This window comes from Urocampus carinirostris, chromosome 16, assembly GCF_059441175.1.
Source record: "Urocampus carinirostris isolate Australia breed hairy pipefish chromosome 16, RoL_Ucar_1.0, whole genome shotgun sequence".
Lineage (NCBI taxonomy): Eukaryota > Metazoa > Chordata > Actinopteri > Syngnathiformes > Syngnathidae > Urocampus > Urocampus carinirostris.
This window is the reverse complement of record NC_142364.1, coordinates 6,898,813-6,919,963: the sequence shown is the minus strand read 5'-3', so window position 1 is coordinate 6,919,963 and position 21,151 is coordinate 6,898,813. Positions and strand designations below refer to the sequence as shown.

At 41.3% G+C, this 21,151-nt stretch overlaps 1 protein-coding gene across 1 annotated transcript in view; it reads left to right on the top strand.

Annotated features, from left to right (window-relative positions):
• The window catches only part of uhrf2 (ubiquitin like with PHD and ring finger domains 2), a 54,840-nt gene extending 34,517 nt beyond the window's left edge, over positions 1 to 20,323 (top strand). The window contains exons 10-16 of the mRNA XM_088320130.1: positions 2,683 to 2,789; positions 4,049 to 4,211; positions 5,304 to 5,441; positions 8,528 to 8,795; positions 11,974 to 12,122; positions 12,197 to 12,295; positions 14,540 to 20,323. Of these exons, the coding sequence (XP_088176256.1) occupies positions 2,683 to 2,789; positions 4,049 to 4,211; positions 5,304 to 5,441; positions 8,528 to 8,795; positions 11,974 to 12,122; positions 12,197 to 12,295; positions 14,540 to 14,686 (1,071 nt within the window). The 3' untranslated portion in view covers positions 14,687 to 20,323. The remainder of the gene's footprint in view (positions 1 to 2,682; positions 2,790 to 4,048; positions 4,212 to 5,303; positions 5,442 to 8,527; positions 8,796 to 11,973; positions 12,123 to 12,196; positions 12,296 to 14,539) is intronic.
• The last annotated feature ends 828 nt before the right edge of the window (positions 20,324 to 21,151 follow it).

Here is a 21,151-nt window from a genome sequence, read left to right as displayed (position 1 = left end):
GCGGATCCTTTCCACCAGGTCACTAGGGTTACAGACAACAACTGAAAAGGCATTAGGTTTTATCTCATCATCACACTATTTTTAGTCACTTTTAGTTACACTTTTTGATGGTATTTGTTGATCGAGGCCGTGATAATATTGTCAGTCCGTGGTACAGAAAAGGTTGCGGACCTGAAAAGTCTTTAAAAAGCGCACTTGAGTCTAAACTGAATGAAGAGAAAGGCATTGTAGGAAGTAATTTGGTCTTTCGTAGCTAAATTAAGAAAAAGGCATCGTTGGATGTGATTTCGTCGTTCTGAAAGACATGAATACATCCATGGCCGCATGTATTTAAAATGCTTAGTTTGAGCTAAAACAAAATTTGTTACCGACGTTTTACTTCTGTTTTCTCATTTCTCTACCATATTTGGTAATGTAACTGAAAATAGTGTGATATTAAGATGAGAAGCAATACCTTTTCATGTGTTGTCTGTATCCCTAGAGGTAGAGTGGATAGGATCAGGCACCCCCCTGGCCGTGATCCGGGTTCAATACCTGTTGTATCCAATGTTATGCAACTGTAAATAATAATCCATTTCTTTAGCAGCCTGGTGTTTTGGATCGGGTGCTTTTACCATAACTATCCGGTTCAATCGCCGTTGCCACCATTGTTTTGCAATTTTAGTCAGCGATACATTTTATGGATTGATAAAAGGTTAACGAATATGGTAACACATTTCCAATTTTGTACACATATAAGGAGCACAAGATGGACTGAGCAGTTAGGGAAAAAACACTGGACCGTGTGTACAGTAAGATCAAACATCTAGTTGGATCCACCCATCTCTGTCTGTCCCTCACCCCCTCATACACCCCCCCTCCGGAGGAAAACAAAGCCTATACAACAAAGACAGTTAAAACATCTTTGTTCCTTTATCTCTGTTTTCCTTATCCTCACTGTAAAATGTGGAACTGGAGTGCCACGTCCAATTTCGTTGTCACAATATATCCCATGTTGTAACAATAACAATAAAGGTATATTCTATTCTATTATAAGGAGTATGTTCAAATTTCTGGCCATTTTTGGGGTTTTGAGTGCGCCTCATAGTTTAGTAAAAGTTTTCACTGCACAACTGCTATTTAAGGTCAACAAAAACATAGCGCCAGAAAACATCCATAAATTATTCATTCGGAAAGAGGGAAATTATAACTTAAGGGGCTGTCGTAAATTCAAAATCCCAAAGGGGAGAACCACCAGGAAAAATACGTGTGTGTCTGTGTGCGGAGTCAAACTTTGGAAATATTTACAAGACGAGATCAAACAATGTCCAACTATTCACTTGTTCAAATTTAAATACAAAAAACATTCCTGGCGGAATACAGAGATGAAGAAAATGGGGTATGAGTGATATGAGAGATTGGTAATAGTGCGTCTAGAACTATGGTTAACTTTGTTGTTATTGTTATATCATAACTGTTATTATTAATATTATTACCGTATTTTCCGCACAATAGGGCGCACCGGGTTATAGGGCGCACCCCCAAAAAATAGTTTTTGGTCCTATATTTTCCATACATAAGGCGCACCGGATTATAAGGTGCTACAATGGGAACGTGGACAAAACAGTCAGATAGTTCAAACTTATTACCCCCTTAACATTCCGAAAGCTTTCAAAGAAGCAAATACGTGTCGCAGACATGTGCGGATGCGGTGTCCGTACGATGTCACCAAACAAACATTTCTTAGTTTCCATTTTATTTTTTGCTGGCAACTGTGTGGACAGCAAAGTAAGAATTTTATTGTGCAGGGAAACGGGGTTCTTTACTGAGCATATGACAATAAACACTTTGAATTGAATTTAGTCTAAAAATAGACTCATCACAGAAACATCAAGATCGTTCTAAAACAAGATACCGGGAAAATATAAAGCCGCATAGCTCACCTAAGTTCTCTTGCAGCCATCACCTTCAATAATGATATGTAACGATGGTCTTCTTACAACTGTGAGTGTAGTAAATCCAGGAGAGTAAAATATTTACAAATACCGAATAGTAAAAAATGTTTTCTCTATGCCGTAGTGCAACCCAGCCAACGTGTGATTTACATTCATCTTTTTCGGCCAATTGCAGGCTTTGGTTTGCCGCTTTAGCCTATGCGAGCCTGTAAATGATGAAAAGGATGCGCCCACTTTACCTCCGAATAACTTTAGCCAATAGTGGCTGATTGAAATGATGATTGACACATTGGTTAGGAAATGAAACGCCGGTATATAAATCCCAGCATACACCGTGGACGACTTCGCCTTCGGGGGAAAATCTAGTCGGCGGCTGGTTGCCTTGGTTGCAAGACTTTGCGACTTAATATTGATCCATATATAAGGCGCACCGTATTATAAGGCGCATGGTCAGCTTTTGAAAAAATAAAGGCTTTTAGGTGCGCCTTATAGTGCGGAAAATACGGTACTATTGTTGTTATTATCATTGGTGTATTTAATAGGGAAGATGAAGGGGTAGGGAAAGCAAGCATCTGCTTCCCTTTTCGAACCTATTATGTAAGATTATTTTGTTGTTGAGTTATTGTTTTTGTTCCGTTTTTATTTTATAAAGTTTTCATTCATTCAAAATACGTTGGATTCTATGTCTATGGTTCTATATCTTTGGTGGATTTTTTATGTAGAATAATATTTATCTGACCCGCTTTAGGACCGTGGGGATGAGTTCACCTACACTGGAAGCGGAGGCCGCGATCTTTCGGGAAACAAACGTATTGGAGAGCACTCCTTTGACCAGACGTTGACCCACATGAACAGGTAATGTTTGATGAGATGAGAGATTATTGGATAAGTTTTCTTTTTTCATAATTGAGGGGTCCAGAAAGTATGTCTAAAACGTAATTAAGCTATCTGATATCCATTATCTTACGCTGGGGTCGGGTCGCAGGGGCAGCAGCTTTAACAGGGAATCCCAGACCTCCCTATCCCCAGCCACTTCTTCCAGCTCGTCCAACGGGATCCCGAGGTGTTCCCAGTCCAGCCTAGAGACATAGTCTCTTCAGCGTTTCCTGTGTCGACCCCGGGGCCTCCTGCCAGTGGGACATGCCCGGAACACCTCCCCGAGGGAGGCGTCCAGGAGGCATCCTTATCAGATGCCCAAGCCAACTCAACTGGGTCCTCTCATTGCGGAGGACCAGTGGCTCTACATAGAGTGCCTCCTGACTGAGCTTCTCACCTTATTTCTAAGGGAGAGCCCATCTGGGTTCGGGTTTCGGGGGCAGCAGTCTTAACAGGGAATCCCAGACCTCCCTAGGCCCAGCCACTTCTTCCAGCTCATCCGACGGGATCCTGAGGTGTTCCCAGTCCAGCCTAGATACATAGTCTCTCCAGGGTGTCCTGGGTCGCCCCCAGCCGGTGGGACATGCCCAGAACACCTCCCGAGGGAGGGATCCGGCAGGCATCCTTATCCGATGCCTGAGCCAACTCAACTGGCTCCTCTCAATGCAGAGGACCAGTAGCTCTACATAGTCCCTCCTGACTGAGCTTCTAACCTTATCTTTGGTTTTGAGGTTTAGAGCTAGGTTTATGGTTTGGCACAGGGTTACAGCTAGGGTTGGGCATAGGGTTAGGGTTTGGGCTGCAAGTTTGGGTTTTAAACTGATTTTTGGGTTCTGAAATAAGGTTGGGGCTAGAGTTTGGGTTTGGAACTACGGTTTAGGCTCCCGTTCTTTTGATCGACGCTGGATTCCTTTTTAGCGGTACTGTAAAAACTGGAAAATTGGCTTTGAAAGTCCTTAAAAAGTGCTTGAGTTTGGCCAAGAAACGGGTGTACCTGTCTATCAATTTGTCATATGTTCAACTGCAGCCCTGTGTTCTGTGTTTTAATTTGAAGAGCTATAGTTGTTATTTTGTCACAGTCATATACTCTCAGTCGGTCATGACGTCCTCTTGACGTAAGTTCAACCTTTTGGGGGCTTTTACGAAGGTGTGACGCTATCGCGTATTTTCAGTATTAGCGGGTTGTTCTGGTTTTCACCCCGATAACCGAGGGGTCTCTGTGCTTCATCTACTCGCAGAGCTTTGGCGCTGAACTGCGACGCCCCGCTAAATGACAAGGACGGAGCCGAGTCCAGGAACTGGAGGGCCGGGAAGCCCGTGCGAGTGGTGCGCAGCTCTAAAGGGCGGCGCATCAGCAAGTACGCCCCTGAGGAGGGAAACCGCTATGACGGCATTTACAAGGTAGAAAAAAACAAAGGGTTCTTTAATTGTTTTATTATTAATTCACGCCATTGGTTTCACTTGTTTTTTAAAAGTTTTAATTTAGATTTAATATTTTCTTAAATGACACAAAACTTTCTTTGGTCACCGTGGTTCAGGTTATTCATTTTGGCTCATAATTTTGCTGAAATGGTTTTTCCTACAATATTTTTACCCTCTTAACTGTATTTTTATGTTGTTTTTCTAGAATTATGACACAAATAATACTTAAAGGGACAGTGTGTAACATTTAGTGTCTCTTAGTGGTAATGGAAAACCTTCTTTCAGTAAAACTTGATTTAAATACTAGGCAAAAATACATGAACTATTGTATAAATGTGTATTTCTTTTACATCGTGGAATTCATACCAAGTAGTCGCTGCCATGTTTTTCTGGCATCTTGCTGCTACGCTGTGCTTATTTGGCACTGGTTTTCCTTCGCATTAGAAAATACAGTGCTTTTTAGTGGTCAAATGACACAATGTACCTTTGAAATAAGAAAACGTGATCTGCCAGTGGAACAAAAAGACTGCTTTTACGTTGCTAATCTTTTCTTCCTTGTTTTTTTAAGCAAAATATAAAAATAATAATAAAAAAATATCAAAATTTGGTCAATGATTCAATTGATTATTTTTCTGGTTCAATCTGTAAAAGCTGTAACAAAATAAGTTATTATATACACTGTAGTACCTCATGATCAGATAAAAAATAGTAATCTGCTGCCACCTACTGATATGAATGTAACAGTTTCTAACCTGATCACTGTAAAATGGCACATAAACTAAACAATAGCATGCTTTTTTTTGCAAAGGTAAAATCTGAAAATTTGCTTTTCCCAGACACATAAATAATAATTAAGCTCCGCTGCCATCTTGTGGCGTCTTTGTGCATTAAAGGCTAAAAATGAAAATATTTAAGACAATTATGAATCGTTAAACACACACCATATGTAGTGGATTACTGTTCATGTGTCATTTTGTTTTGTCAGATAATTTGTATTTTTTAATAAGAAGGTAATCAAATAAACACTTTTGTGCAAGAGTATGTGTAATAACCGGTTGGGTTTTGTTTCAGGTCGTGAAATATTGGCCAGAGGTCGGCAAGTGCGGCTATTTGGTGTGGCGGTACCTGCTGAGACGGGATGATCAGGAACCAGCACCCTGGACCCCCGAAGGACTGGACAGGATCAAGAATTTGGGATTATCTGTCCAGGTGAAAACGCATCAAATGTCCACACGTACCGTATTTTCCGCACTATAAGGCGCACCGGGTTATAGAGCGCACCCCCAAAAAATTGTTTTTGGTCCTATATTTTCCATACATAAGGCGCACCGGATTATAAGGCGCTACAATGGGAACGTCGGCAAAACAGTCAGTTCAGTCCAACTTATTACCCCCTTAACATTCCCAAAGCTTGCAAAGAAGCAAATACGTGTCGTAGACACGTGCGGATGCGGTGTCCGTACCATGTCACCAAACAAACATTTCTTAGTTTCCATTCTATTTTTGCTGGTAACTGTGTGGACAGCAAAGTAAGAATTTTATTGTGCAGGGAAACGGGGTTCTTTACTGCGCATATGACAATAAACACTTTGAATTGAATTTAGTTTAAAAATAGACTCATCACAGAAACATCAAGATCGTTCTAAAACAAGATACCGGGAAAATAGAAATCCGCATAGCTCACCTAAGCTCTCTTGCAGCCATCACGTTCAATAATGATACGTAACCATGGTCTTCTTACAACCGTGAGTGTAGTAAATCCAGGAGAGTAAAATATTTACAAATACCGAATAGTAAAAAATGTTTTCTCTATGCCGTAGTGCAACCCAACCTGTGATTCGCATTCATCTTTTTCGGCCAATTGCTGGCTTTGTTTCGCCCCTTTAACCTATGCGAGCCTGTAAATCATAAAAAGGATCCGCCCTCTTTACCTCCGAATAACTTAAGCCAATAGTGACTGGTTCAAATGATGATTGACACATTGGTTAGGAAATGAAACGCCGGTATATAAATCCCAGCATACACCGCGGACGACTTCGCCTTCGGGGGAAAATCTAGTCGGCGGCTGCTTGCTTTAGTTGCAAGACTTTGCGACTTAATATTGATCCATATATAAGGCGCACTGTATTATAAGGCGCATGGTCAGCTTTTGAAAAAAATAAAGGCTTTTAGGTGCGCCTTGTAGTGCGGAAATTAGGGTAATTTGAATTCAGACAAACCTTCAGAGGTGTACCAGCTCTGGGTTCCGGTCTCCTGGGAGGGGCGGACCCCCTGTGGTGGAGTTGTCACGGCAACCTTTGATGCGCAATCCCTCCCCAACTTCACATTCCACCAGTATCAGTCAGCTAACTTATCCATGTGATTGACTTAAAACACAATGTTTTGACATTGTTTGATCATTTTCTGACAACTCTGACCAAACGTTGAATACTCTTGAACCAAGTGTACAAACATGAATTTACCAAGTGATTTAGTCAAACGGTATCTTCGCCAACATAAACATAGAAAAACTACTATTTATTTTTTCTCCAGGCTAACAAACGTAGCATATTATTAGGGTAAACTCGTCGATGTACTTCGAATCCACATCGCCAAATATTTAATCTACCAAAATGAACTTTCAGCCATTGCTTTCTGAAGGCTTCAAACGAGGGTTTTAGATACTGACGCAGCACACGTGAAAATATTCTACTGAGACAAAATTACTTCCTGGTTTGTCTTCTTCTTGTGGATAAATGTGTAGGTCTAAACCAGGGGCTGGGAACCTTTTTGACTCAAAGAGCCATACAAGTAAAATATTTTAATTTTGAGGCAGGGCGGAAGAGCCACACCATATCCAGTTAGTCACATTTCAACATAACCGCCAAACCTGCTCTCCAGACAAGAGCTTATTCTACAGCACATTTGATTCATTGTACGAAATTTGATGATTTGATAAAATTCATGAAATGAGAATAATTCCAAAGCCTGCTTCCCAAATATTAACAAAAATACCGCTTCGAAATTGTCTCCCTCCCGCCATTACTTAAAAGTGTTTAGGCTCATTTTGACCTTCATATTTTTCCTCATAAAAATGGTTTCAAAACAAGGTGCAAGCAGAGTTCTTATGTAAAAATGTCACAAAATTCTGCAAACGAAGATTTACCGTTGGCGCAGACAGCGCAGGGTGAGAGACAGGAGGGAGTGTCTGCGCTCTATGCAAAACTCCACCCATCCCTACTGCTCACCCAATCAAATTGCTCTGGGTGCTTTCCTGGTGTTTTGGGATGGTTTCTGTTTGTTCTATGGATTTAAGGTGTCTCAAAAGTGAGCACGGATTATTTAATGAGCTTCCTAGCAATGTAGCGCCAAAAAGAGTTTATCGAGTGGGGCACCTTGACTGTAAACTATAGGTAAAACTGTGCCCTATACATACAGGACAGTATAATGAACGTTTTGGGAATTAATATCAAAAAGTACCGTTTAAAAAAATTGTTCGAATTAGTTATCTGACTCCATTAACCAAACACAACCTACATTCACTCAACAATTTCTGCGCGCTCATTTCTTGAGGGAAAAGATGAACGAAAAAGCCGACATTTTCACACGAGGGCAGATTTAATTTTTTTAACAATTTAACTAAGTGTACTCCATCGAAAACGGCGGAATTAGTGTCGTAGGAGTCTCTGGGAAGCCCTCTTCTGAAGTCCTTTAGCTCTCTTCTATTCACTATCTTCTCCCCGCATAATGGCGTGCCGACTCCTCCTATGGGCGTGCCAAGGAATCCCCCCCCTGGGCGTCTGGAATACTCAAAACAACACCGAGCGTTTCTACGTCATCAGGGCATTTATTTTATCAGCCTTACGTCCCGTTCCTGCCGTTCCTGTAAACATTTTCCACCAGGGTGACCTGATATCGCACCACAGCCCAGCCAGTGAATATCTTTCGCATTAAATGTAATTTGTAGTCAATCGTATAAAATCCTTTATAGTCAAACGTATGAAATCCTTCAATCGACATGACGAGAATTTGCGTGGAATCAATTATGTCTCCGAGCCATGCGTACTTACGAAAAGAGCCTTATATTGCTCTCGAGGACATGCTTCCACCTAGCGGTCAAAATGTAAATTACATCTACAGAACAGAAATTACAAGGGCAGAGCAGGTACTATCCAGTGATAAAACATTTCAGAATTCACATTTTGTACCATATTTAAGGCACTTTAAGTACCACTGAAAATAATTTGGAAGCTTTTTTTCGATATTATAGCAATATAGTACATTTAATATCATATTGTACAACCCCGTGTGTGTAGTATCCACCAGGCTACCAGGCAGTCATGGCCAACAAGACCAAGAAGGAGCCCGTGGCCCGGCCCGGTCGCGGCGGGCGGGGCAGGCACCACTCCGGTAGGGGTAGGGGCCGAGGACGGGGCCGGGGCCGGGGCCGTCCCCGGAAGGTGGAAAAGGACCAGGAAGAGGATTACGAAGACTTCGAACATCTCATGCCGGCCGTGGAGGAGGACGACGATGAGGAGGAGGACCTGCAGAGTAACGGAGATCAGAAAACCAGCAAGGACTTAGGTAAGGATTTTGCTGCTTTAGGGTAGGGATCCACGATTGTGTCATCGCAAGACACTGCGTTTTTTTTCAAGGGTTTTCGGTTCTGTGTTTTTTCCCCTTTTTGTTATTTGAGTCGTGGAGTGTTTGGCCAATCGGAATTGTCACTGTTCGGTTTTTAACGGTGCCGGCTGATGGGAAGTAATGATCAAAATGTACCGTTTACCAAATTGTTCCGATTAGTGATCTGACTCCATTAACCAAACACAACCTACATTCACACACCAATTTATGCACGCTCGTTTCTTGAGGGAAAAGATGAACAGGAAGCCGACATTTCCACACGGGGGCAGATTTATTTTCCCTAAAAATTTAACTAAGTGAACTCCATCGAAAACGGCCAAATTTGTGACGTTGGAGTCTGTGTGAAGCCTTCTTATGAAGTCCTTTAGCTCTCTCCTATTGGCCATCTTCTCCCTGCATAATGGTGTGCCGGCTCCTCCCATGGGCGTGCCAAGGAAGCCCCCCCCCCCTGGGCGTTGCGATATCTGGAAAACTCAAAACAACACTGAGTGTTTCTACGTCATCAGGGCCTTTCTGCGTCTGGATGTGCTGTTTATCTTATCAGCCTTACGTCCCGTTCCTGCCGTTCCTGTAAACAACATTTTCCACCAGGGTGCCCTGACCTCGCACCACACCCAGCCAGTGAATATCTTTTGCATTAAATCTAATTTGTATTCAAACTTATAAAATCCTTTAGAGTCAAATGTATAAAATCCTTCACGGCCTATCAGAGTTCAGTTTTAACGGCACTAGCTAATAAAGGCGAAGCAAAGTTCGCAAGCATAAGCTACTATCTTCGGAAGCTTGTTACATTGAAAAGAAATCCATTCATTAAATCAGACTCTGACGAAAGTCAGAACAGTGCAAAGAAATGGTGATCACTCGTGGGTGCTCCGTGGATTATTATCGTGTTCAGGAAGTGACTGAGGGAGAAAAGTCAAATGACAAGGCTGCAGGTCCGGTGTACTGCTACGGCTAGGCTAACAACGGTCACAAGACACCCATGCCGGGTGTGGCTAGTCACCCACGCCAGATCCATTACCCATGAAACGGATGACCTGGAGCTACAACTCACAAGAAAACCCTTTTAATCATCACAGAGGCCTTGCTGAAGTCACGTCTACCTGATGCTGGCCAGCTGCTTTCTAAATCGCCATATTTTTCTGAAAGTAAGATGAAAAATCACACATGTAGATCGCAGAAAATTTACATTGTTTGAACCAAAACATTTAGTAAAAAAGTCATTTTTCATGCATCATGATATAAGTGCTTTATGAATGTAGCAGAAACGTACTCTGGGATTAGTAGTTGTAGGCCAGTTTCGACTTATTTTGAGGTTTTGAGTTTTTCCTTGCCCTCATGTGCGATTTAGATCAGGGGATGGTCTCATAATAGTCTGTAGTTTGTAATAGTCTGTGGTCTGTGCAGCCCTTTGAGACTCTTTGGGATTAAGGGCCAAACAAATAAACGAGACTTGACTGTAAGTTTTTGAGTTTTTCCTTGCCCTCATGTGGGATTTAGATCAAGGGATGGTGTCATAATAGTCTGTATTTTGTGCAGCCCTTTGAGACTCCTTGTGATTAAGGACGTCACAAATAAACATGACTTGACTTAAGGTTTTGAGTTTTTCCTTGCCCTCATGTAGGTTTTAGATCAGGGGATGGTGTCATAATAGTCTGTGGTCTGTGCAGCCCTTTGAGACTCTTTGTGATTAAGGGCTATACAAATAAACATGATTTGACTTGAGGTTTTTGAGTTTTTCCTTGCCCTCATGTAGGGTTCTGATCTTTGGATCAGGGGATGGTGTCATAATAGTCTGTGGTCTGTGCAGCCCTTTGAGACTCTTTGTGATCAAGGGCTATATAAATAAACATGACTTGACTTAAGGTTTTGAGTTTTTCCTTGCCCCCATGTAGGTTTTAGATCAGGGGATGGTGTCATAATAGTCTGTGCCCCCCTTTGAGACTCTTTGTGATTAAGGGAGTCACAAATAAACATGACTTGAGGTTTTTGAGTTTTTCCTTGCCTTCATGTGGGATTTAGATCAAGGGATGGTGTCATAATAGTCTGTAGTCTGCTATAGTCTGTGGACTGTGTAGCGCTTTGAGACTCCTTGTGATTAAGGGAGTCACAAATAAACATGACTTGACTTGAGGTTTTTGAGTTTTTCCTTGCCCTCATGTAGGTTTTAGATCAGGGGATGGTGTCATAATAGTCTGTAGTCTGTTACAGTCTGTGGACTGTGCAGCCCTTTGAGACTCCTTGTGATTAAGGGCTATACAAATAAACATGACTTGACTTAAGGTTTTGAGTTTTTCCTTGCCCCCATGTAGGTTTTAGATCAGGGGATGGTGTCATAATAGTCTGTGCCCCCCTTTGAGACTCTTTGTGATTAAGGGAGTCACAAATAAACATGACTTGAGGTTTTTGAGTTTTTCCTTGCCTTCATGTGGGATTTAGATCAAGGGATGGTGTCATAATAGTCTGTAGTCTGCTATAGTCTGTGGACTGTGTAGCGCTTTGAGACTCCTTGTGATTAAGGGAGTCACAAATAAACATGACTTGACTTGAGGTTTTTGAGTTTTTCCTTGCCCTCATGTAGGTTTTAGATCAGGGGATGGTGTCATAATAGTCTGTAGTCTGTTACAGTCTGTGGACTGTGCAGCCCTTTGAGACTCCTTGTGATTAAGGGCTATACAAATAAACATGATTTGACTTAAGGTTTTTGAGTTTTTCCTTGCCCTCATGTAGGTTTTAGATCAGGGGATGGTGTCATAATAGTTTGCAATTGTCTGTGCCGCCCTTTGAGACTCCTTGTGATTAAGGGCTATATAAATAAACATGACTTGAGTTTTTCCTTGCCCTCATGTAATTTTTAGATCAGGGGATGGTGTCATAATAGTCTGTGGTCTGTGCAGCCCTTTGAAACTCTTTGTGATTAAGGGCGTCACAAATAAACATGATTTGACTTGAAGTTTTTGAGTTTTTCCTTGCCCTCATGTAGGTTTTAGATCAGGGGATCCTGTCATAATAGTCTGTCATAGTTTGTGGTCTGTGCAGCCCTTTGAGACTCCTTGAGATAAACACGACTTGACTTAGCTGTCGGAACCCCGAAATACCATAATTTTTATCTTCTCAGACGGGACGTCCGAATCCCAACCTCCTTCCAAACGCCTGAAGGTGGAGGAGACCTTTGTCCTATCGGAGCAGCAGCGGCAGTTGATCGGAGAAGACACGGCCAATAAGAAGCTTTGGGACGAGGCCCTGGGACATCTCGCAGAGGGACCGGTACGTCCCGTTTTGTTTTTTCTCGAACGTATCGATACATTTTGTTAAAAAATCTCAGTTTCTCCGTTTTCTAGAACTTCTTACGTAAGATGGAACAGATCTTCATGTGCGTTTGCTGCCAGGAAGTGGCTTTCCAGCCCGTCACCACCGTTTGCTCCCACAATGTTTGCAAGGTAAATGTAGAACTTTGTAACCAATAGCATTCAAGCTGATGCGAGATCTTCTCCATGTCTCGTTTTTGGAACGGGGGTGTTTAGGGCCGCAACAACGAATCGGTAAAATTGATTATTGAAAAGCGCCGGCAGCTGATTTTATCTTTTCTCTTTTTTGCTCAGATTTTCTTCTCCTGTTTCTTATCTCTTTATCTTTCTTTCTCTTTTTTCACTTTCTCTCTCTTTCTTCTCTCCTTCACGCTTTTCTTTTTCTGTCTTTTGCTCTCTCTCTCTCTCTCCCTCTCTCTTTCTTTTTGGCTCTCACTTTCTCTTTGTATCTCTCTTTCTCTATATCTTTATTTTTTTTTGCTTGCTCTTTTCTCTTTTTTTTCTCAGATTTTCTTTGTTTCTTGTCTCTTTGTCTTTCTTTCTCTTTTTGCACTTTCTCGCTCTCTCTTCTCTCCTTCACTCTTTTCTTTTTCTGTCTTTTGCTCTCTCTCTCTTTCTTTCTGGCTCCCACTCTCTCTTTGTATCTCTCTTTCTCTTTGTCTTTATCTTTTTTTGCTTGCTCTTTTCTCTTTTTTCTCCGATTTTCTCTTTCTGTTTCTTCTCTGTCTTTCTTTCTCTTTTTTCACTTTCTCTCTCTTTCTTTTCTCCTTCACGCTTTTCTTTTTCTGTCTTTTGCTCTCTCTCTCTCTCTCTCTCTCTCTTTCTTTTTGGCTCTCACTTTCTTTTTGTATCTCTTTCTCTATATCTTTATTTTTTTTGCTTGCTCTTTTCTCTTTTTTTTCTCAGATTTTCTCTTTCTGTTTCTTATCTCTTTGTCTTTCTTTATCTTTTTTCACTTTCTCTCTCTTCTCTCCTTCACTCTTTTCTCTTTCTGTCTTTTGCTCCCTCTATTTCTCTTTCTGGCTCTTTCTTTATATCTATCTTTTTTTGCTTGCCCTTTTGTCTTTTTTTTCTCAGATTTTCTCTTTCTCTCTGTTTCTTATCTCTTTATGTCTTTCTTTTTTCTTAACTCTTTTTTTTCTTTTCTCTTTCTCTCTCTGTCTGTTTTGTCACTCTCATTTTCCTCTATTTGTGTTGCTCTCTCTTGCTGACTCTCACTTTCTCTTATCTCTCTGTCTATTTCTCTGTCTTTTTTTGCTCTCAGTTTCTCTCTTTTCTTTTATTTCCTCAGATTTTCTCTTTCTCATTGTTTCTTATCACTTTCTGTCTTTCTCTTTTTTAACTTACTCTCTCCTCTCTTTTCTTAACTCTTTTTTTCTCTTTCTTTCTTTTCTCTCTCTCTCATTCTGTCTGTTTTGTCACTCTCATTTTCCTCTATGTTGCTCTCTCTTGCTGACTCTCACTTTCTCTTATCTCTCTGTCTATTTTGCTCGCTCTTTCTCTCTTCTTTTATTTCCTCAGATTTTCTCTTTCTCTGTGTTTCTTATCTCTTTGTCTTTCTCTTTTTTCACTTTCTCTCTCTTTCTTCTCTCCTTCACTCTTTTCTTTTTCTGTCTTTTGCTCTCTCTCTCTCTCTTTCTGGCTCTCACTTTCTCTTTGTATCTCTCTGTCTTAGATATCTGTCTTTTTTTGCTCACTCTCTCTTTTTTTCTCATATTTTCTCTTTCCTGTTTCTTATCTCTTTCTGACTTTCTCTTTTTTTCACTTTTCTCCTCTTTCTTCACTCTTTTTTCTCTTTATTTTCTCTCTCTCTCTCTTTCTCACTCTCTTTTTCCTCTATTTGTGTTGATCTCTCTCTTGCTGACTCTCTCTCTTATCTCTGTCTATTTCTGTCCTTTTGTGCTCTCTCTCTCTTTTCTTTTATTTCCTCAGATTTTCTCTTTCTCTGTGTTTCTTATCTCTGTCTTTTTTTTTTCACTTTCTCTCTCTCCTTTCCTTCTCTCTTTTTTCAATTTCTGTCTTTTGCTCTCTCTTTCTCTCTCTCTTTCTGACTCTCCCTCTCTTTTGCTCTCTGTCCTTCTTTGTCCCTTTTTATTTATGTTTCCCTTCTTTTTCTTCTTCTTTACTTTCCATCAACTGTAACAACCTTCCCATCCATACCCCGATAACCCCATCCAAACTATAATTAGTAGTCGCCGTTCTGTTTGTCTGGCATCTTGCTGCTTTTTATTTTTGTTGGCATTAGAAAACACAGTACCACACAGTGGTCAAATGTTACAAATCGTACCTTCAAGTTTTGTAGGTTTATCCCGGTCGTTTCCTTATCCTGCCCAGAATATTCAGCATTAAAAAAAATGTCTCTCCCCACCTGGTTAGACGTGCCTCCAGCGCTCGTTCCGAGCCGAAGTGTACACCTGCCCCGCCTGCCGCCACGACCTGGGCAAGGACTACTCCATGACTCAAAACAAGACTCTGCAGGTCCTGCTGGACCAGTTTTTTCCCGGCTACACCAAAGGCCGGTGAGGTCATCGCCTACGTAGAATTCCACCTCAAAGACACGTTGCACTTCCTCCTGCCGGCACACTCACAATCAACGACACGCAGCCATTTCACGTCTACGATCGTCAAACACACAAAGCACCTCAGTAGGTTCCGACCTCGTCCCCGTTGGCCATAAACCTCACCAGCCTGAGATTGTTTTTCGCACCAAGGACTCGAACCCGGTCACCCGCCGCGCACGCCACGGCAAATACCGCTTTCCCAAAATACTCGACTGCAGAAAGTACTTCGTGCAAACTCCGGTTTTTATGAAATTCGGTGTTATTTCGCTGCCAATCTGCATTTTTGTGCACCATCCAAGAACCCGTGTCTTTGAGGATTTGCGCCTTTGATGCCGGGGGGCCCCCGTTTGACTCGAAGAACACCGCAACATTCCGTTCCCGTGTAGTACGTTCAGGTTCGATGTGTCTTTGGAATCGGTTTATGATACTGCGAAATTTCTGACGTGTCTTTGATGGGACCCTCATGTGACAGGTTTTTAGGGGGCTGGTATCTTTCATCTAATGTAGCTTTGAAACACCCAATTGATGATGTATTTAATATTTTAAGGATTTCCTATTGGGTATCATGCACTTCATTGGTGTCTTTGATGTTTCAAGGGTGCATATCTAGTCCTCCACTGAATGTTTATTTGTATATGTTAAATTGAAGTTGCACCCAATTTCATGTATCTTAGATGTTAAGTCCAATTGTCGTCTTTCTTTTGGAACTTTTATCTCGCGCGTCTTTGACAATATCCACCTCACAGATGATGCCATCTAAGATGATACTCAATTTGTATGTCTCAAACAACAATCCAATGTGATGTGTCGTTGATGATCAAGCCCTTTTGCCCAAAAATCGTATTTACCTTCTTTTTTCTTTTTTTTTGCGGTATACCCTTTTCATTCATTCATGTGTCTTTGATGTAAAGTTTGATTGACACTTGTTTTGGAGAGGGCTTTGTAACACTTCTACTTGTGTGTCTTTGACAATACGCTCCCTCAACAAATCTGAGATGATACTGTTTGATATTTTGGGGGAAATTATATTCAATTTGTTCGAGTTAGATAACATACTAAAATGATGTGTCTTTGATAACCGAGACCATTTGCCCCAAAACAGTATTTGCTCTATTTTGGTAGAATGCGGCTTCTACCAAGCATTCTCGTCCATTCATCTTTGATGTTAAGTCCCATTGGCATGATTTTGGAGAAGGCATTGTGACACTTCTACCTGTGTGTCTTTGAGAATATCCTCAGATGATGCTGCGTGATCATTTTCAAGACATGATACTCAGTTGGTGTGTGTTAAATGACATATCAATAAGATGTGTCTTTGATGACCAAGCCCATTTGCCCAAAAGCAGTTTTTACCATTTTGGGGGGAAGCATTTGGCTTGGTAAGTCCGCCCTGTCCAATGTGTCTTTGATGCCTGTGACAGCTCGTTCTGATAAGCCATGTTTAACGGCTTTGATATGTATCTCTTTGATGATACACTTAATATTTCAGGATCATGTTACTGTTGTACCACTTTATAGAATTTTCGCTCTTTTATTTTAGAATCCGAACAGAACTTTATTTTGACAGCCCTCGCAACTTTTCTCAAAAACACAGTAGTCGAGTACTACAGTACTATTATTTTCCAGTTGTAATTGTTATCGTTCATGAAAATGATGTACTGTATTTGTTTTGCTTTTTCGTTGTCTCCGAAAGGAGTAATACCTACATATTTGCTCACAAAATGCTCAAAGCTCTAGTCTCAAAGACACAGTATCTGAGCATTGCAGTAGTACTTTTTTCCAGTTGTAATTTTTACGTAAACAATGTTTTTACTTGTCCATTCTCGGTTCTAATTAACACTTACATATTTGCTCAAAATATGGCCAAAGTTCTATTCTCAAAGACACGTTATCTGAGTACTTTTTTCCAGTTGTAATTGTTATGTCAAAAATAATGCTTTGACTTTTCACTGTCTCAGAAATGATTAATACTTACATATTTTCTCACAATATGCTCTAAGCTCTATTCTCAAAGACACGTTATCTGAGTTACCATAGTACTTTTTTTCCTGTTGTAATTATTATGTCAAAAAATAATGCTTTGACTTTTCACTGTATCAGAAATGAGTAATACTCACATACTTTTTCACAATATGCTCAAAGCTCTAATCCTCAAAGACGCGTTATCAGAGTATTGCAGTAGTACTTTTGTTCCAGTTGTAATTTTTACGTAAACGATGTTTTTACTTTTTCATTCTCAGAACTAAATAACACTTACATATTTACTCAAAATATGGCCAAAGGTCTATTCTCAAAGACACGTTATCTGAGTTACCATAGTACTTTTTTCCAGTTGTGATTTTTATGTAAAAAAAAAAATGCTTTGACTTTTCACTGTTTCAGAAATGAGTAATACTTACATATTTTCTCACAATATGCCCTAAGCTCTATTCTCAAAGACACGTGATTTGATTATTGCAGTAGTACTTTTTTCCTTTTGTAATTTTTATGTAAAAATGTTTTTACTTTTTCATTCTCGGTTCTAAATAACACTTACATATTTGCTCAAAATTTGGCCAAAGGTCTATTCTCAAAGACACGTTATCTGAGTTACCATAGTACTTTTTTCCAGTTGTGATTTTTATGTAAAATAAAAATGCTTTGACTTTTCACTGTCTCAGAAATGAGTAATACTTACATATTTTCGCACAATATGCCCTAAGCTCTATTCTCAAAGACACATGCTCTGATTATTGCAGTAGTACTTTTTTCCTTTTGTAATTTTTTATGTAAAAATGTTTTTACTTTTTCATTCTCACAGAACTCGGTAATACCTACATATTTACTCAGATTATGGTCGAAGCTCTATTCTCAAAGACACGTTATCTGTTTTTGTTTTTTTTTTACTCAGTTGTCATAGTAATGTAAAAATGTTTAGACTTTTTCATTGTGGTAAAAGTTATAATACATATTTGCTCACAATCTTTGCAACTCAATTCTCAAAGACACGTTATCCAAATGTTATACCTATCTACCTCGTCGTGCCCGATGGGAGTGCGATCGTGGTGTGCCCGCCCCCCGCACCGCCGTCGACCCATGACCCGGTTACCACACCGGTTGCGCAGGTGGGCCGAGCCAACGTGGTCGCCGTCGATGAGGCCAGTCGTGCACCCACTGGCACCCCACCCCCTCGGGTGTATCCCACCGATTTTTCCCCGTCTGCCAAAGTTGTCAGCCGCTAATTGGTAACGGCCTGCTCCAACGCTCAGGTGTCGTGGTATCAGCCGATCACACTTTGGCAGACGGGGAAAAATCGGTGGGATACACCCGAGGGGGTGGGGTGCCAGTGGGTGCACGACTGGCCTCATCGACGGCGACCACGCGGGACCCGAACACGCAGGCCGGCCTGCCGTCACGCTCGGGATAGCCCTTACGCTAGGCGGCCGTCACTCCGCCCACTGGAAAAAGTGAAGAGGGGCCCACCCTGAGCCTTTCTGCGCAGGCTGTACCGCTTTCCCGCTCAGGCTTAGAGCCCTACGTTAGGCGGCCATTACCTCGCTTACTAAGCCCAAGTAAAGCGCACGCCACCGCCCCGGTCACAAATTCACCAAGCGCATTTCAGCAAGAGTATCCTGCGGCCGTCGCAGTGTTAGTATATGGATGCTTTCACTAGGGACCTTAAGGGCTCTAGTTATGTGTCTGCAATGTGCCAACTTTTCGACCCGTGCGTGGACTGACAAAAACCCCTGATGGCTGGACGGTGGGGTGGGAAGGGTCGGCGCCGGGCGGACACACACTGGAAGGTCACATGGACCAAAGCAGGTGGACAACCGGGAAGCATCCCGACGGCAGACGGGTTGGAATCGAGACCCAGGAATGAAGGGCCGATAAAGATGCGTTGGAGAGATATTGCAATCCAAGAATGGACCAAACTAACGGTCCAAGGGCGTGGGGCCCAGGTATTCATGAATGATAAAATCAGTAACTCATGGATTGACCAACCGGAGAGGGCCGGTTTTAAACCAAAGAACTGGATAGTAAGCTTGGCAATGAGAGCAAACGTGACCAAAACCAGAGAATTCGCAAAACGGGGACAACCCAAGAAAGATGCGTTTTGCCGAAGATGTGCAGCGCGGCTGGAATCACTGTCTCATATATTGGGGCAATGTCCATATATAAAGGAAATGCGTATATCTAGGCACAACAAACTCTGTGACCTACTCAAAGATGTGGCCATGAACAAAGGATGGAAAACAATAAGAGACTTCAGGGTAAACCTACCCGGGGGAATCCTACGAATACCGGACTTGGTATGCCAAAAGGGCCAAAAGGTTCTTGTCATTGATGTGACAGTACGATTTGAAACTGATATGGACACTCTGGAAAAGGCACGATGTGAAAAAGTGAAATACTATGACCCAACAAGGGAGAGCGTTGGCAAACTCCTGGGAGCTCAGCACGTTGAGGTTATGGGCTTCCCAATGGGAGCAAGAGGGAAATGGCCCTCAAGTAATTTCGACGCCCTAAAAGCCATAGGGGTCAAAGGAAAGGAACTGGAAAAAGTGGCAATGAACATGAGCAGAAAAACCCTGCTTTTCTCAACCGAGATGGTGAAGTGTTTTTTGAAAGGGAAAACACGATAAAACAAGAATGGAGCATACGAATAATCACCACTCCAAAGAGTCCCAAATTGGTGCGTCAAGATAAAGAGTATAGGATGACATAAACAAACGATGCAACATACGGAATGGAAAGTAAGCCCTATAGTACCACTTGTTTTCCAGGTTTACTTGTTATTAAGATTTCTGAGACATTTTCATTGTCTCAGAAATGAGAAACACATATTTGCTCACAAAATGCTCAACGTTCTATTCTCAAAGACACGTTATCTGAGTGTTACACGAGTACTCTTTCCAGTTATAATTGTTGCGTCAAAATGTTTTGACTTTTTCATTGTCTCAGAAATGAGTAATACTTTCATGTTTGGTCACAACATGTTTGCAAGCCTACTCTCAAAGACACGTCACCCAAATATTAAAGTACTGTCGGTTTTCCAGGTGTAGTTGTTACCGTTAATCTAGAAATACTTTCCTCTGTTTTTGTATATTTCCCTTCTTGGTATGGTGCATTCAAATGTTAATAGTCGGCGGGGTTCAAAATTTGCGCCTTTGACACATCTCCCAGTAATGCAGTTTTTTTTTCCCGTGGCGGGCTTGATTTGTACGAGACATGTCCCGGTTTCTCTTTGACGATTCAGGTTTTATTCTTTTCTGTCGTTTTGTTCATAAAGTCGAACTGTGATGTGCATTCTCATGTTTTAGTTTGTGGCTAGCTTTATAGCGCTCTTTCCCGCATTGACTTTTCTCCTGCGCGTGAATTTCAAGTCGGAAAAAAAAACTTTTTAGGCGTCTCGCTTGGCTTTAGTACTTTGTCGTTTCTCTACTTTTAAAAGAAAAAAACGATTGCACTCTAAGAATTTCAAGTCACGTTTAATTCCGCCGAAAGGTTTCTGAGGTTTGTTGTTTTTCCTGTAGGTTTTTTTAGTTCTTGTGTCGAGCGCCAGTCTGGGTTCTGTTGCTTCATGTCTTAATACTCCGTAACAATAAATATTTGGATTCAAGACGTGTATTTTTCTGTTTTCTATCGATGCGGAGTACTTTTTTGTACTGGGTTTTTTTTAAGTATAGAAAAAGGCATTCTATACTTGGTGGGCAAACTACGGCCCGCGAGCCACATGCAACATTTTTCTTTACATTGTTAGGAAATTAAATAAATTAAAATGTAGCGTTTACCAAATTGTTCGAATTAGTTATCTGATTCCGTAACCAAACACGACTTACATTCGCCTAACAATGCGTGCTCCTTTCTTGATGGAAAAATGAACAAGAGACCGGCATTTCCGCACGGGGGCAGATTTATTTTCCCTAAAATTTAACTTAGTGTACTTGTTAGGTTTAAGTCCCCAACATTTTTAATAAAACGCTCTGAAATAAAAGAAGACGTAGAGAATCGGTCATTGAGAATTGGTTATTTTATTAATCATTATAATGAGAGCGGCGGAGACCAGGCTGTTACAAATCTCCTCCTCACTCTGAAGACGTCTCTGAACCCTCCCTTCTAATATTAAGGTTCTTGGAGGAAAAACAACTTGAGTTATGGCATGCACAGGTCAGGGTGCACCCACTGGAATGTGAAAGAGACAGACACAAAAAACAACTCATGGCCTTGAAGAACAGCTTACGGCTGAAAACTATACAAAAAGGGCTGAGAACACTTATAACATATTAATGTCAACTGTAGGATAAATATATGTATATAATTCCAACAGTACTCCATCGAAAAAGACTGAATTAGGGACGCTAAAAAGTCCTTTAGCTTTCTCCTATTGGCCATTTTCTCCCTGCATAATGGTGTGCAGGCTCCTCCCATGGGCGTGCCAAGGAAGCCC